This window comes from Antechinus flavipes, chromosome 6, assembly GCF_016432865.1.
Source record: "Antechinus flavipes isolate AdamAnt ecotype Samford, QLD, Australia chromosome 6, AdamAnt_v2, whole genome shotgun sequence".
NCBI classification, from domain to species: Eukaryota; Metazoa; Chordata; class Mammalia; order Dasyuromorphia; family Dasyuridae; genus Antechinus; species Antechinus flavipes.
Genome location: NC_067403.1, coordinates 38,009,562 through 38,023,788, shown reverse-complemented (window position 1 = coordinate 38,023,788; position 14,227 = coordinate 38,009,562). Strand labels below are relative to the sequence as shown.

Here is a 14,227-nt window from a genome sequence, read left to right as displayed (position 1 = left end):
GGGCAGGAGGACACATAAGAATAATGCCATGATTTTTTTCCAAGTCTTTGTTGTAGTTTTTTTTTTTCCCCAGGTAATTTGAGATTCATCCTCTCCACCCCCCAGAAATGGTCTAACTTCCAGAATAGACCTCCTCTGTATATTGGGTGTTCTATCTTTACTTTGGTGCCATTTTGATTTTTTTCAAATGGCAGAGATTGAGAGATTGTGATACTACTCCAATGGATCTCTGAATGCATTAGTTTATAAGTTCACTAAAACCATGCCATTCACAACCCATCTCTGACCGACCATCCTTGTCTTTCCAAAAGTTAAGATCTTGTTTCACACTCATGTTACCCACAAAAGTCGGACATTTATCCAACATATTGGAAGCTTTCTTCTTTCTCTAATGACACTGAAGGAGAACCAAATGGGGAACATGGATGCCTCCCTGTTAGCCCTCAGCACATTCTCTCTTCCTATCATATGCTTCATTCCTCTGGTACTTCTGCCTGCTAACATCTCCTGTACCAGAGATGGCAAACTCACATCACCCCGCCCCCCTCCACTCCTATTCCAATGCAGGCTGACTCAATTAAAAACAAAACTGGGAAATATTTAATAAATAATGCAACAAAATAATGATACACTGTTTTCTAGATCAATAGGTTTCTGTTTCTATCCAAGTGACGTCACTACCCTCTTTTAAATTTCCCCTCCCCTATGTCTCATTTTAGTCCATCAGATGTTCATGCAACTATGTCTTAACAGCCTTTATAAGGCGCTTATTTTAAAATGGTAGAAAAATGAAAAAAGAACAGGGCCAATAACTATTTTATGACTCATGAAGCTTTTAAATTTTACTCTTGAAAGTTAACTCAGGGGCAACTAGGTGGCACAGTGGATAGAGGATCAGCCCTGAAGTCAGGAGGACCCGAATTCAAATCTGCTCTCAGACATTTAACACCCATGTGACTCTGGACAAGCCATTTAACCCCAAATGCCTCAGCAAAAAAAAAAAAAAAAAAGAAGTTAACTTACCCATACTGAGGTGCTCCAGTTTTAATATCACCAATGGTAACATGAACATCATCTTCATCATCATCACTGTCACTCTCACTATCATCTTCAGTTTCAGTCACCTTCTACACAGAGAATAATTTTAAAAATTCTTAAGTTAATTTAGTATCAAAAATTCACAAGGGTTGGAAGAGGTCAAAAGTATACTGTGCTAAGTCAAAATTTCCTTAATTAGCTTGGGAAGAGAATCAGACTTCACTGGATGATCAACTGATTTTATCATTCCCATCTCTGACCTTCATATTAATGTGAGGTAGAACAAAATAATTCACACTTTTCTCAGTGATATGGCATTTAGCACATACATATATGTCAGTATGTAAATCTCTTCCTCAGAGAATTACTTGTGAGAGCTGTCCAGCTTTGGGTCCAACCACAAAGCAATAAGAAGATGAAGCAAAATCACACTGCTGGAGTAGAGTGTTCCACATAAAAGCTCAAGTTCTGCAATTCCCTGATCTTGCCTTTCCAGGGTAAAAGTAAAAATATTTAAACCCTGGGTAGATGCACTGCCCCATACAACAAATAGAGTATCTGAAAAATGGCCATAATTTTTGTCAAAATATTCTACAAAATCCCACATCCAGTGGAAACCTGGGTTTGCAAGCTGGCTCTGCCACTTATTATCTGCACAACCTTGGGAATATGACAACTTCATTGGGCCTCAATCTCCTCATCTATAAAAGGGAAGGTGATGGAGGTTTGAGTTTAATGACTTTACGTAAATGAAATTTGTTCTACCTCTAAATCTCTGGTTCTTAAACATAAGTACCAAACTTAGCATACTATATTCCAGGGGGTCTTTTCTTAAGTTGCTTTACTTAAACACATCTTCTCAAAGAAACAATGGTATTAATACAATAATGTCCTTAGTTCAATCCCCATAAGTTAGATTAACTTATAAATATTATGAAATCTAAACATCATGTGCCACAATGTTCCTATGGGAAAACACCCTCATAGTTCTTGGTTTGCCAAAGTCACATAATATCCCTGCCTAAATGCAGCAAGACCAGAAACTCCTTCAGTTAGACCTATGCCACTCTGAAGAAATGGTAATCTACTTTCACCAGAAGCTAGAAGGAAAATGCAAGGATTCAGATATGGAGTTGTAAGGGCCAGGGCTAAATGTAAAGATTACTGCTTAGGCTGTCTCTAGACATTCTTTTCTTCTGCTCAACTACATCCCCACCTCTACCCCTGCCTTTAGCTTAATAACTCTTTTCCCTTAAAACCTTATTTATATGTGCGTGTGAACACACACACACACACACACACACACACACACACACACATGAATACTTCCCTTTTTACTATACCTATTATTGCCTCCCAATAGTTTTTTCTCAAGCTTAATACAGAATCAAGCAATTGATTAATGAGCATTTATTACATACCTACTAAACCTATGCTAGGTTTTGGAAAACCAAATACAAAGGAATCAAGTTTCATACTTTTGAATGTATATTCCCATCCCTAAAATGTATAGACCTTTTAAGGTTCATAGGCTAAAATGGAAGAAATATGTAGGGAACGAAAAGACTACTTTATATGTCTGCTTTCCAAATTCTCTTTATTCAATTAGACACCATTTAAAAAAAAAATTTCATTTTTAAGCAATAAATGTTGAGGTTCTAAATGAAAAATTAAGATTTATTTTTATAGTATTTCAAAGGAAAATAAGATTCAAACTATCCTAACCATCTCAAAAGAACTGAGATTAGTTTCTCAATACAAGAGAAGATAAGGAAATAGAAGGAGAATGTATGAAAGGGGAATGGAGTAGGGAAATGGCAAAGTTTATATATTCTCCTGTTTCCTTGCCATTACTATCACATGCTGGACTGGCCTGAGATAGAAAGAGTAACAGAAGGGGCAAACTGCATAGAAGCAGGGGGAAGGGAAGAGATTCCAGGTAGGAGCAAGCATGAAAGTTGAATGGAGATCCAGTTATTCCAACAGAACATCCATCCTTCCATAACATAAAATATAAAAAATTACTAAATGTAATGCAAGAACTAAAAAGTAGGCTCAAAGTCAGGGATCATTTTGACAAATACAGAGCAATTTCATAGTTTGTTTGTAATACAAAGATTCTGCAGCTCAGCATCTAAAATTTTAAGATTCTTTGACTTAGTAGCACTGGAAAACCTAAATTGAGAGGATAATTACTTATGAATTTACTTAATTACTTATGATTATCCATTATGAGCAAATTACTCTGGCCAGGATTCCCATAGATATAATATTCTGAGAAAGCAGAACAAAATAGCCTTAATAAAAATTTGAATTTACATAGTTCTATGAAGTTCAGAAAGTATTTTCCTTAAAGCTATCCTGTGCAGCAGATAATCAAGAATATAATTATCCCCATTTTATGGATAAAGGAACTGAGATTAATAGTTTATTCAATCATCAATATTAATTGGTTCCCAGATCTTTAGATTATAAATCCTATGACTTTTTTGATATCAAGTTATATACTCAGAGGCTTACTTTAAGCAAAGAAAAACATTTCTCTACAAAATACCCTAACCCATATAGGAATTATATTAGTCTGATAAGACACAATTAAACTTACTGGTTTTGATATCCCATTTTCTGCAGTTTCATCTTCAATTCCAGATGGAGGATTAGCACTTAAAAAACAAACAAACAAATAAATTAAAATGCAGCCAACTCAGTTATTATATAACCAGTATATAAACTCTATCATGCCACCTTAATATTTTTATGGTCATTCATTCAAAATATATATATAATTGACTATCACAAATATAGTATAATGAGACAGTAGGAACAGACAAAGGTACTTGGCTTCAAACTGCTTATAGTCTTATTGAAAGTGAGAAAGGATTGGGCGGTAGTGGTAAAGAGAAGGAACATATGCAAATAAAATTAACAGAATATGACAATATAGTTAAAAGAAGAAAAAATGACATCTGTATTGATTGATATTTTAGAGTTAAAAAGTCTTTTTGTATAGATGAGGACACCAATTTGGGCAAGTAAAATGTATCACTAATCACGACAATTTAGTGACAGAATTCAAACTGGATTTCTTGATCCCAATCTAAATGTTTTCTTTTTCCTTCTTTCTTTTTCTTCTTCTTCTTCTTTTTTTATTTTTTTAAACTGAGGCAATTGGGGATAAGTAACTTGCCCGGACTCACACCAGCTAGGAAGTATTAAGTGCCTGAGACCAGATTTGAGCTCAGGTCCTCCTGACTTCAGAGCTGGTACTCTATCCACTACACCACCTAGCTTGTCCCCTCCTTCCTTTCGCCCCGAAGTGCTCTTTTCATTACATATGCAGTTTAGGAGAGTTCAAATACAATTAAAGATTATTTTTGCTGAAGAGAAGTACTTAAGCTAGTTAACTCCATTCTCTAAATCAATGACATAATTTAATAGTTGATTAAGAAGCAGTTTAAAATACTATTTTTAAACTTAAGTGAAAAGTGTCCTCTCATATGATAAAGATCACTACACCCAATTTTGACCTTAAAATTCCTATAATCAAATACCAAAAAAACACTCATGTCTATATTATGAGCAGGTACTATACACTACTTTATATGCCAGATACTACACTTAAGCCTTTACCCAAAAAAAGGTTCCAATAACTATGAGTTGTAGTGTGGAAATCATTAACAACTACATGATGAAGGTGATGAATATAGAGAAGAACGAAAAGATCCACATGAACTAAACAGAGTGAAAAGTAGAGGCAAGAAAATAACATGTATAACAGTGTAAATGAAGACTCATAAAAAAATAAGTCAATCTTTGAAAACTATCAAGAACAAGTATGAGAAAAGACACCCCACCACCACACTATTCCTTAGAAGAGGTGGGCGTTTCACAAGATTTTTTATTATATATTTTTTCAGAGATTTCTCTCCTTTTTCTTTTTTTGGGAGGAAGAGGAGGGCCTTTAAAAAAAACAATTGTTATATGAGATAGCTCTATAAAGTAGAGGGAGAAAGATACTGGAACACATTAAGATGATTAAAAAAAAAATCATCAACAATTTTTTTTTTTTTAAAAAAGCCAAGATATACATGATACAAAAGGACTCTGAGGAACAAAGCAACTAAATGACCCATTAAAACCCTTTTAAATATTTGGTGTCATGATTCAGAAAAAGCCTAATATTTTCATTATTAAATCTAATGTTCTCTGAACTGGATTTAAAATATTTGTTGTTGTTATTTTATTGGTGTTTTTTAGATCGGTTATTTCCAGATCTAGATTTCTCTAAACAAAAAATCTTTTTTAAAAGTTCAGCACAACAGAGGTCACACCCAACAACATATTAATATCCCCAGTCTTTCACCTCTTCAAGAGGTAATTTTCTCAATTCTTCTTGGTCATTATAATTTACACACTGCTCAGTTTTATTTATTGCTTTTTTCTATTTATGTTGCTGCAGTAACTTTACTTGGTATCAGCTTGTTTTCTCATGTCTTAGTAAATTCTTTATATTCCTTGTTTCATATGGCACAAAACTTTGTATAGACCACTATTTAACTGTTTCCCATTCATACTGATTCTGTTTTCAGTTCTTGCTATTTCTTTGGACAAAGTGAGGATTCATAGGAGTGGAATAAAATATAGAATGTCAAACTTTTTTACATGTTAGTATCCCTAAACTTTTTTTTTTAAATAAGAGATGGCCCAAGGATTCTGATAAAGGCCTCATTTCTAAAATATAGAGAATTGACTCAAATTTATAATACAAGCCATTTTCCAATTGATAAATGGTGAAAGGATATGAACAATTTTCAGACAAAGAAATTAAGTCATCTGAAAAAATGCTCTAAATCACTATTAACTAGAGAAATGAAAATTCAGACAACTCTGAGAAAGCCCTATATACCTTTTAGATTGGCTAAAATGACAGGAAAGATAATGATAAACAGTGGAGGGAATGTAGGAAAACTGGGACAATAATATATTGTTTGTGGAGCTGTCAACTGATCCAACCATTCTGGAGAACAATTTGGAACTATGCCCAAAGGGCCATCAAACTGTGCATGCCCTTTGATCCAGCAGTATCTCAAACTGTCTGTGTCTCAAAGAGATCATAAAAAAGGGAAAAGGACACAGATGTGCAAAAAATGTTTGTAGCAGTCCTTTTTGCAGTGGCAAGGAATTGGAAACCGAGTGGATGTTCTTCAATTGGAGAACGGCTGAATAAGTTATGGAATATTATTGTTCTATAAGAAATGATCAGGAGGATGATTTCAGAGAGACCTTGGAGAGAGTTACATGAACTGAAGCTAAGTGAATTGAGTAGAACCCAGAGAACATTATACACAGCAAAAGATTATAAGATGACCAAATCTGATGGACTTGGCTCTTTTTCAACAATGAGGTGATTCAGGCCAATCCCAATGGACTTGTGATAGAGAAAGCCATCTGGGGACTATATGTGAATTACAACATAGTATTTTCACCTTTTTTGTTTGCTTGGTTTTCCCCCCTCCTTTCTGACCTGATTTTTCTTGTGTAGCATGATAAATGTGGAAATAGGTATAGAAGAATTGGACAAAGGGAAAGGGGGAAAGGAGAGAGAAAAATTTGGAACACCAGGTTTTGCAAGGTTGAAAACTAACTTTGCCATGTATTTTGAAAATAAAAAGCTATTATTGAAAAATAAAATTAAAAAAGGCTTTCTGGGAAGAATGGGAAGATCTCCCTTTTATAGAAGAAGGATGCATCAGGAAATGCATGTGATACAAAGACAAAAGATACCCCCACAAGTTTTAATTTTTTAAAAATGCTGCAATGAATATTTTGGCATACACACATGTATATAAGAAAATATACATGTATTTAAACACATATATGTAGTATCTTGTTTCTGTATCACTGCTATTTCTTAATGTGTATTTCTTAACAATGCATGTGTGTGCTAAATAAACATACACATATACATATGGAACCTTTCTGTCTTTGACAAAAACATCTTTCAGGCATATATTTAGCAATGAGATCACTGGATCAAAGGGGATGGACATTTTAATCACTTTTTAAACAATCCCCAAATTGTTTCTATAATAGTTGGAGAAATTAACAATTCTATGAACTGGTTATATTAGTGTGCCTGTCTTCCCTTTGCACCTCCAATATGAAGTATCTCCTCCTCATCATCTTTGTCAATTTGCTAGTTATGAAATAATTTGTTTCAATTGCGTAATTCATAAAGATCTTTAAAGTAATAAATTCCATAAATTAAGTAATAAATCTATTTTCGAGATGACAAATATTAAGTACTTATGTGGCAGGTAACATGCTAAATGTTAGAGATATAAAGCAAGGCAAAAACAGCCCTTACTCTCAAGAAATTTAGAATTTAATTGTGTAGGGGATAGGGTGTAATTTAGGATAAACTGAAGATAATCTGAGAGGAAAGGCACTTGAATTAAGGGTAAGATTTTAGCTGAGACAATAAAAAAAGCAGAGAAGACATAAATCAGAGGAGAAAGAAGAGAAAATTTCAAGCATGAAGAAAGAAGGAATGAACAAGAGAGAAAGGGAAAGAAAAAGAAAAGAAAGAAGGGGAAGAAAGAAAAGAGAAAGGGAATAGATGCAAGAGGTATTTCAAAGACAGAATGGAGTAGACTTAGCAACAGATGTGATTGAGCAGGGTTATGGGTGTGTGTGTGTGTGTGTGTGTGTGTGTGTGTGTGTGTGTGTGTGAAAAAGAATGAAGAGTACAGGATAACAACTAGGTTCTGAGCTTGGACAGCTAGGAGAATGGAGATGTTCATGACTATGATAGGGAAGTCTGGAAGAGGAAAAAATTGGAGAGAAAATTCACTTTTGGAAACATGTTTAAGATGTTTACGGGACATCCAATCCCATAGGTAGCTGGAAATGCAAGATCAGAAGTTGGGAGAGAAGTAAAGATTGAATTAAAAAACTAAGAATCATATGCACAGAAGATGATTGAATCTACAGGAGCTGATGAGATCACAAAGCAAAACAATATATCTGGAAAAGACTAAAAGGCTGAGAGAGCAGACAGAACTTGAAGACTTAGCAAGGGAGACTGAGGAGTGTTCAGACACGGAGGATAACCAAGAGAAAGCAATGTCATAAAAACACAGAGAAGAGAATAGCAAGGACAAGGGAGCAAACAATTCGATTAAGGTGTTTTAGAGAAATCAAGAAGGATGAATATTGAAAAAAGTCCATTAGATTTGACAATTAAAGAGATCATTGGTAAGGTATCACTAAAGAAAGGAGCTTTGATTAAATGATGAGTTAAGAGTAAGAGGAAAGGAAGTAGAGGAACTGCATGCAGACATCTTACACAAGGAATTTAGCCATGAAAGCAAGAAGAGATACAAGATGCTATCTAGATGGGAAGAAAAGATAAAATGAGGAATTTCCTGAGAATTAGAAGACATGGACTGTTTGTAGGCAGTGGAAAGCAGCCTGCAGAGATGGAAACATTGAGGATAGTGAGAGAATGGTCAATCTGCTAAAAGGAACAGAATCACTTGTGAAAATGGAGTGGTTTTCTGGCCTCAGACACTTAATACTTCCTAGCTGTGCCATCCTGGGCAAGTAACTTAACCCCAATCACCAAAAAAAAAAAAAAAAAAAAAAAAAAAGGTCTGCCTGTTCAAAGAGCAGAACCACCTCTTTCTATGAGACAGGAGGACAGAGGGCTCAAGATATCAGAGGTGGAAAGAACAAAATGGCCTTTTTTCAGTCAACTATGAAGATGATTCTAAGCTGAGAGGTCAAGAGGAGCTGAACAAACAGGTTTAAATAGGGATGAAAAGGTTAGAAAACAGTTCTGTGGTTAGTGGGATAGTCAATCAATGCCTGAGGGTAAAAGGTTGTCTTGCCCCTGGGTGAGGTGCTCAATTAAAAACATGTAATATAAATTTTAGTGGATACAATCATCACAATTTCATGATTTTTCTCTAGTATTGTTGAATAGCATATGAATATAGGAGTGATGACAATGGGTGATGGGAATAATTCAAAACTGGGATTTATCAGGGCCAGAAGGGTGATGGGATAATGGCTGGTTCAGGAAAGAGTCAAGATGAGTAAGGGAGAAGAGTATAGCCAGTGCAGGAGTGATGGGCCAGGTAGGAACTGCAAGTCACAATGAGGTTCAAGAGCAGGGTAAGAAGCAAGGTAGAACGTTAGGTAGAATGTGAACAGATTATCATCAGATAGAGAATTTCAGATTAATGATAATTTTTTTGATAACAAAAGCCTTCCATTCCCATAAAAACAATGCTCTCTGCCTGAACTATGCTTTCTCCTGCCAGTCTGTTGAATCCTTTCCCATCTTTTAAAACTTTAGGGATACAGTAGTCAGGTAGATTTCAGGTCAGAAGAGTATGTTTGGTTTATATTCTAACTCTGTAATTTATTACCTATGTGAACCTGAGTAATTCACTTAAACCTCTCTGGGCTTCAGGTTCCTCATCTGTAAAATGAAACAATTTGACTACATAACCAACATATACTCTAGTCCTAAATTTATGAACACAACTAAAATGATCTTTTCCACAAAGCCTTTCTTTGTTCTGTCTCTAACAATTTTCCCCTTATTCATTCATTAAACATTTAGCACTTGCAGACCCTGTGTTAGTTGGAAATGACATCATGATCCCTGCCCCTATGAAACTTAAAGAGTCAAATAAAATAACTATAATACACAAATTGCATGAGAAATGCATTAGAATGGAAGCATGAACTGGTATGTGAAGTCCGTCACTACCAATCATCAAAATGAGCCATTAGTCATTATAAGTAAATTTCTGAAATTTAATAAATTTGTGGTTTTGACTTTTTTGTTTTTGTTTGATTATGCATCAAAATGCAAAATGATATGCACGAGTAGTGCTTACATGGGGCTATTTTTTTTTTTTTTTTTTTTTTTGCTGAGGCAATTGGGGTTAAGTACCTTGCCCAGGGTCACACAGCCTGGAAGTGTTAAGTGTCTGAGGCCAAATTTGAATTCAGGCCCTCCTGACTTCAGGGCTGTTGCCACTTAGCTGTCCTCATGGTGCTAATTTTTAAAAGCTTAAAGTAATCCAAATAAAATGTATGAAATAAATTATTATTGCTGATTGTAATAAGGATTTTTAAGGATTCAGAAGACTAAATCAACACTTAAAAACTAAAAATTTCAGTCTTTCAAGTTTATGAAACAACAATTATAGAGGACCACAGACAGTGGGGAAACTCCAGGTGAGGTATAAGACCCTTCAGTCTAGAGGAAAACTGCTGATAATGTCTGGTTTGTCTCCCTGTCTCCCCTAAGGACTCTTGGTCTTCCTGAGCAGTCACCTAAGCAGGTGACAACCTGTTGTGATTGAAGCAGAATGATACCAGGTGGCAAACTACAATAGCAACTTGTTTATGTGGTCCCACGCACACAGTATTTACTGGGTATATCCCCAGTGTTGTTTTTGTTAAATAAGGGTATAAAAAGGGGAAAGTCCTTGGAATAAACAGACTCCATTTTCCCACCACCCTCAGGAGTCCCGCCTCATCACTTCTCCATAAAGACAGTATATTTTAATCACTCGGGTGTGAGGGCTCTAGAAAGCAGAGCACAACAAACACTTGACCACCTTTATTGATTAGTATAATCAGAATTAGAAACTTTACAACAGAATTCTAATGTTATAAAGGACTAAACCACAAGTCTTTTCTCAAAACAAGACAATTGTAATGATTATAAGCAAAGACTAAAAACAATTTATTCTAGATTAATGAGAATTGATATGGGTAGTCTAACTTAGGAAAGGATGGCCTTTCATAAGCTTGTAAAAAGTTACATTTTCCATAATAATTGAAAATTAGATTCCTACTCTTGCTCACAGAAGTCTACTTAACTTAAAATATAGGCAAACTTTAATACTAAAGAGTACTTACTAGCTCAAATGCTATTACAGAGTCTGATTTTATGAAGTGATTTTTGGTTCATGAATACTTTTTTCAAAAAAATCTTTGTAAAGCTGGTAGTATAAATATTAATACCCTTATTTTACAGATAAGGAAACCAAAGCTTCAAGAAAAATATAAACATCTTGTCCAAGGTCACAGAATTAGGAAGGATAGGTCACTTTCTACCAAGGCCTTCCAACTCAGATACCTTGTTCTTTCTAATAAGAAAATTATAACAAACAGTGGAGGAAGGCTCAAAAGTAGTGAAGGTGAACAAAAGTTTTCTTAATTTTCTCAATATTCTCTTCTATAACTAGAAATTTTCTATAAGCTCAAATTCTTTCACATTGTAATATGAGTTTGGTACTAAAGAAACAGGACAATATATTAGATGGCAATCTGCTTAAATGGTGTGTGAACAAATTGAATTTTTAGAAACTGGAGATTTCTTGTGTAATTAATTCAGTAAAAAGTAGCCACAAATTCAATCTAGCACACACCAAATTATATTCTTCTAACAATGTACTTAGCAATTTAAACAAATTGAAAGAGGCAAACTTTTTGACCAGTGTGTTAATTTTAACTATCAAAGGTTAAAATTTTGGAAAAGCCTAAAGAATGTATAAATTTTTTTAAAAAATTCACTGTAAGTTAGCAAATGTGTAAAAACAAAAAAAATTGTGAAAACAAAAAAGATCATGTCCTGAGTTTTTTTAAGCAGGAAAGATAACAAGGCATAAAGGGTCAAAAGCTAATCTAGAAGTCAAGATGATCTGACATATACTAATTGACTTCTAGCTCATTTAATCTCCTCTAGTTGCTTTAGGAAACTCTAAACCTGTAAATTGAAGAGATGAAGGGATCCTGCATTGCAGTAGTTTTCTCACATAAAAGTTCCATATGCCAATGAAATCACAGTTTCAAGTCTCTGTCTTTTAAGTTGCTGACAAAATCCAGAAAAGTCTTCTCTATATTGTATGAGCAAGTATTCAAAGCTTTAGCTTTAATCAACTACAAATTTCAGTTTAACCCTGATAATCTCATATAAAATCCAAAATAGCGACTGACATCACTAAAGATCATTAAAGGTATCAATTGGCAATTTCACTCACCTGGCATTTTCTTCTTCTGGCCTTTCAACTTCATTTTCATCTGTCAAAAGAAAAACAAAAAAACAAAACAAACTGTCAATGAATCTATTACAAAACTGGATGCACAAGTATTAACCCAATCTTTCAAAATTCATTTTCTATATCATCTACAAATGAACAAATACCTAAAATTGGTTATTAGATGTTTTAAAAGTAGAAAATCAGACCTTATTTCTATATATACTTAAGTTATTTTAAAATTCTCAAATGAAACCTAATCCTTCCAAACTTACTTAAAGGTATTGATAAATTGTTCTTGTCAAAACAGTCTGACTTAAGTTTGATGAAAACCTAGAATCCACGGAAGGGATGCATGGTAGTGACTTGTATTGCATTAACTCTACAATACCCAAAACACGACAGTACCCAGAAGACACTTGGGTGATACTACAATTGTTCAAATGTCAGACATCTGACTGCCTAGATCAGGCAAACAGCATTAAAAGCAAGATTAAATATGCACGTCAAAGTTTAGATGTCAATCACCTGGCTGCTTGATCAGGCAAGAAGCATCAAATACAAAGTTAAACTCTTTTAGAAATATGCACGTGAAAGTTTAGATGTCAATCACCTGGCTGCTTGATTACGCAAAGACATAAATAAAAGGTTGAACTCTTAGGAAACCTAGGCACATGAAACTTAACTAGAGTCAAATAACTGAAAGAGTCACTTGAAGGCGATGTCGATAGGAGGAGGGAGGACAAACCTATTTATTCCACAAGCATTTATTAACTGGCTTGAGATTCCGCGGCGGTAAAACACAAAACTTCCCAAGCTACTTCTAACACCCGACGGTATTTAGGGGTGATGAGCCACTATTTTATTGGCTCCATCCAGGGCGTTACTATTAAGTCGCTAATGAAAAAAAGCCGAAAAAAATGAAAAAAAGAAAAAAAGTCGCCCCCTTCGCAACTTCTTGTGCCTGGGATGCAGAAAAAGCAGCTGAAGCTCGCCCGAGCCTCTGGCTCCATCCAGGATTACTACTATTAAATCGCTAAAGAAAAATGCCAGAAATTAAGAGTCGGTCTCTTTGCAACTGGGTCTGTGCACGCAAGGAGCCGAGCACACACGAGCCCAGGAGGGTGGATATTGTTTCTAATGAGAAGGGCACGAGCACCAGCCCCGGGCCCATGCACAGTGGTGGGGGCATGAAAGAGTGGGCACCCTCCGGGGGCGTCCCTCGGACCGCCCGGCTCGCGGGGGGAGGGGTTGCACGCCCCGGAGAGCGTGAGTCGCCGGGAAAGGAGGAGGAGGAGGAGCTCCCAAGGGTTTGGGCGCGTTGCGCTTGGGCCTAGCGTCCCAGTCGGTGCCGCAGGCCGCCCCTCACCCCCAACCCTGCGAGAGGGGAAGGAGAAGAAGTCCGGAGCAAACCGGCGGCGGAGGGGGAGGGGAAGGGACTGCGTACCGCCATAGAGCCACTCTTCCTCCTCATCCCCGCCGGTGCCGCCGCTCAGCTCCGACACCAGCCGCTCCACCTCCCCGGCCGACATGGCCGCCTACGACCGAGAACAGACGCCGGCACCACCAGTCGGGCCTTCCCCTCTGTCCCACTTCCGAGGGGGGAGCGGGAGAGCGCGAGATGGGGAACCGCACAGGAGCGGACCGAGGCGGCTGTCGTGATGACGAGCCCCCCGGCACAGGTTCGCTCGCGCAAGCGCAGCCTGAACTGAGCGGCACGACGCGAGGACAGCGCGGACAGGTGCGCGTGCGCGCGCGTGCGCGGAAGCGAGGCGGGCGTCCGCCCCGCCCCCGCACGCTCCGAGAGGAGGGTGCTCTTTCCTCCAGCACAACTTCCTGCCTCTCTGAGCATCCTTCCTCCTATTACGTCCTTTCCCTGTTTACAAGTCCTGGACAACTTTTGAACCTCTCTTAGGGGCGCTTCCACTGCTCTTGCCTACTTAGCTTAACTTCGCAGTTAACTTTTTCTCTAGATATTTTTCCACCCAGATCTTCAGAAAAGCATCCTGTTTTGTAAAATACGAGATCTCTGCTCCAGAGCATTCACTTTGTCTTTTTGGCACTGAGAACAGTCAATTCAACATCCATTCGGCAAACAATTCTCGGTTTTTGAGGTGACTTCC

At 36.8% G+C, this 14,227-nt stretch overlaps 1 protein-coding gene across 11 annotated transcripts in view; it reads right to left on the bottom strand.

Annotated features, from left to right (window-relative positions):
• The window catches only part of FIP1L1 (factor interacting with PAPOLA and CPSF1), a 79,422-nt gene extending 65,624 nt beyond the window's left edge, over nt 1-13,798 (bottom strand). For 3 of the 11 annotated variants that reach the window (XM_051964285.1, XM_051964282.1, XM_051964283.1), the window contains exons 1-4: nt 13,552-13,783; nt 12,108-12,147; nt 3,644-3,701; nt 1,024-1,127 (exon numbers count right to left, since the gene is read on the bottom strand). In XM_051964285.1, coding sequence (XP_051820245.1) covers nt 1,024-1,127; nt 3,644-3,701; nt 12,108-12,147; nt 13,552-13,636 — 287 coding nt within the window. In that variant the 5' untranslated portion in view covers nt 13,637-13,783. Of the gene's footprint in view, nt 1-1,023; nt 1,128-3,643; nt 3,702-12,107; nt 12,148-13,551 lie in introns of all 11 variants that reach the window. The other 8 variants (XM_051964281.1, XM_051964284.1, XM_051964286.1 and 5 more) reach the window with 6 other exon arrangements.
• Nucleotides 13,799-14,227: the final 429 nt, after the last annotated feature.